General features: G+C 35.6%; 1 protein-coding gene across 4 annotated transcripts in view; it reads left to right on the top strand.

Moving 5' to 3' along the window:
• The window catches only part of LOC106870770 (inactive phospholipase C-like protein 2), a 196,819-nt gene that overhangs the window by 54,424 nt on the left and 139,134 nt on the right, over window positions 1-3,261 (top strand). For all 4 annotated transcript variants that reach the window (XM_052976011.1, XM_052976010.1, XM_052976012.1 and 1 more), the window contains exons 3-4: window positions 1,711-1,860; window positions 2,984-3,202. In XM_052976011.1, the coding sequence (XP_052831971.1) occupies window positions 1,711-1,860; window positions 2,984-3,202 (369 nt within the window). The remainder of the gene's footprint in view (window positions 1-1,710; window positions 1,861-2,983; window positions 3,203-3,261) is intronic.

The following is a 3,261-nucleotide window of genomic DNA, read 5'->3' as shown; positions in this document are numbered from 1 at the left end:
ATATATATATATATATATATATATATATATATATATATATATATACATACACACACACACACATGTGAATGATGTTATATATACACATGTGAGAGAGAGAGAGGAGCTGACAGAAACAAAGAGAGAGCTACCTCTATATCTGTGCTTGCGAATATAAACCTCTGTGCATATATGTGTGTGTGTGTGTTGCAGGAGGTTGTAGAGTTTTGGCTGTGCCCAAGCTGGATGGACACACATTTAGCTCAAAATTGTAATCTTTTGCTTGACCAATTTTCTTGTGCGAGAATAATCTTATATACTAGCAATGCCCTATGGAATTTCTACTGTTATCTTGGATATTACAGGATTATTGTAGATTTATAGGGAACCTTGAAATACATAATTTCTTATGAAATTATATTTAATATAATATAAATGTTGATATCTAACACAGCATGTCTTTAATTTCCTTCCATAGTTTTTCTGTCACTTGTCTTACAAACGATATTAATGTTGTATATAGATTATGTTTTCAACTTCTTCCATAATTTTTGTCGGTTGTCTCACAAATCATGTCATCTGTGTAATAGATTATGTGTCTAGGCACAGACGTGACTGTGTGGTAAGAAGCTTACTTCTTAATCACACGGTTTCAGGTTCACTCCCACTGCATGGCACCTGTGCTTTCTACTATAGCCTCAAGCCAGCCAAAGCCTTGTGAGTGGATTTGATAGATGGAAACTGAAAGAAGCCTATTGTATATATATGCATGTGTGTGTGTTTGTCCCTGCTATCGCTACTTGACAACTGGTGTTGGTGTGCTTACTTCCCCATAACTTAGTGGTTCAGGAAAAGAGAGTGACAGAATAAGTTCTAGGTTTAACAAAAGATAAGTCCTGGGGTTGATTCATTCAACTAAAAATCCTTCAAGGTGGTGCCCCAACATGGTTACAGTCTAATGACTGAAACAAATAAAAGATAGAAGTTAAAAAATAGATTGTGCTTACAATTTTGTTCCATAGTTTTAGCATTCCATATAAAAACGATCCCAAGATAATGGTATAAATTCTCATACCCTACCCAACTTTTATATAGTTGCAGGCTGTCTCCCCTTCCCATCCTCTTCTGCTCCCCATACAATCTTGCAAAGTCCCCACTCACACACTTCTACTTACCTTGGGCTTTGAAGGCCCACCTGAACCCTCATCTCTAATATCTATCTCTTTGCAGCTTCTACTGCTCATTCTTTCTCTCCCCTACTAAATTTGAATAACCAATCAAAAACCTGCCCTACACCCTTTCCCTTCTCTCATACTTTATCCCTTTGTCCCATAGCATGAAACCAACCCTATCTCTCTTGGATTTTGTAATCTTTTGAGCTGCATGATAACCTCAATAAAGCATGAAAAATGCATCCAGTGTACACTATAAAGTGGTTTGCATTGAGAAGGGCATCTAGCCATACAAACCAACCCAAAGCAAACACTGGAGCATGATGCAGTCTGTGGGTCCATCAGATTCTTTTAACCTACCCAGTCTATGCCAGCCTAGAACATGGATGTTAAATGATGATGAGGATGAAGGAGGGGGAGGAGGTTGATGATGATGATGCACAAAATGAACTTCAAATTTTCTAACTTTTAATTCACTTGCTCCTATAATTCATTAAGTAATTATTCAAATAAATTGAATTTGATATTTTGTTTCTCTTTTCTTTATTCTTTATTCTAGCCCAAGATTGTCTGGCGTGCATGCAAGATGGATCTGAAATGGTAAAAGTTCGTTCTAACAGCCGACAGTATTTTCGCATGTACTCTCTCAGCAAAGATATGACTGAAATACGATGGCAGCCTACCTCCAAGAAACCAAACAAAGCTAGAAGTAAGTTCCATCTAACAAGTTCTTATTGATTATTCTGTCTGTATGTCTATCTATCTAGCTAGCTAGTGTAGCAAACTTATAAGAGGCGGAGAGAGAACGTAGGTTCGTTTGCCCGAACAGGAGAAATTATTGATTTCTCATTGGTTGAAAATTACTACCCATATACGAATTCTGAACTTTCATTAAGGAAATATTTCACGAAGTACGATTCTAGAATTCGTGTATGAGCAGTTATAAAAACCCTGATTTTTGGGAAACTCTCCAGTGATCGTTGGACTGCCACTCAAATCCACGACACTCACTCTCAAGTGATCGTTGGACTGCCACTCAAATCCATGACACTCACCCTCTTGAATATCGGCTAATATTTATGCCATGTTCAATATTCAATTCTGACAATATTGAATTGTTGTGAACTCTAGTAGTTAGAATGAAAGATTAGTTAGTGTCAATTTTAAGTCGTAATTCTCTACAACAAAATGACTTTATTTCTAATGGTTCTATAAATGCCAAATGTACATAATAAACTAATGTAGAAATTTAATTCCTTTTACTTCTCGTTTCTTTCAACTTGTTGAATTTATTTCTGTATTTATGAAACTGTATTTTTTTTATGTAACGGTCAAAAAAATACAAATTCATATCTTCAACATACATGCACGTATTGAACACACGTTCAGTTTCTTGGTATGTATAATTCATCATAACATTTACACAGCCTGAATTAAGAGTTATACTTAGTGATAAATACTTATAATTCAGTTATAAGTAACAAGATTATCATCATAGCTTTTAATTAAGAAGTAATAATATTTGTTATAACTTACGATCAAAAACATTGTAAATAAAGATATAGTATTCACTCCCCGACCGTAACACACTAGCTAGCTAGCTCTGTCTATCTATCTATCTATCTATTTGCCTGCCTGTCTGTCTGTCTACTCTTTGTCTGTCTATTTGTCTGTCTACTATTTGTCTATCTATCTATCTACATATATATCTATCTGTCTTCGTGTCTGTCTATCTCTCTGCTTGTCTGTTTATCTATCTGTCTATCACTCTCTCTCTCTCTCTCTCTCTCTCTCTCTCTCTCAAAAATGTTTGTTTCCTTCTTTCTTCCCAGTTTCCATCAGCTGTATGAAGGAAGTGAGACTTGGAATGACTACTGAAGCATTACGAAACCGAGAAATAATGGAATTTTACCCTGAAGAATGTGCTTTTTCTATTATATTTGGAGATAACTTTGAAACGATGGATCTCATAGCTTCCACCCCTGATGAAGCTAACATCTGGGTAACTGGCCTCACCTGTTTAATGAATGCAAACACAAATTTAAGGGGCTGTGAGTATTTTTTTGATTGGCATATCTTTCTGTTTATTTTCCCATGATAATCTTCAAAC

This window comes from Octopus bimaculoides, chromosome 23 (genome assembly GCF_001194135.2).
Source record: "Octopus bimaculoides isolate UCB-OBI-ISO-001 chromosome 23, ASM119413v2, whole genome shotgun sequence".
In the NCBI taxonomy this organism is placed as follows: Eukaryota; Metazoa; Mollusca; class Cephalopoda; order Octopoda; family Octopodidae; genus Octopus; species Octopus bimaculoides.
Note: the sequence above shows the minus strand (reverse complement) of the source record. Positions and strands in the feature narration are given on the sequence as shown.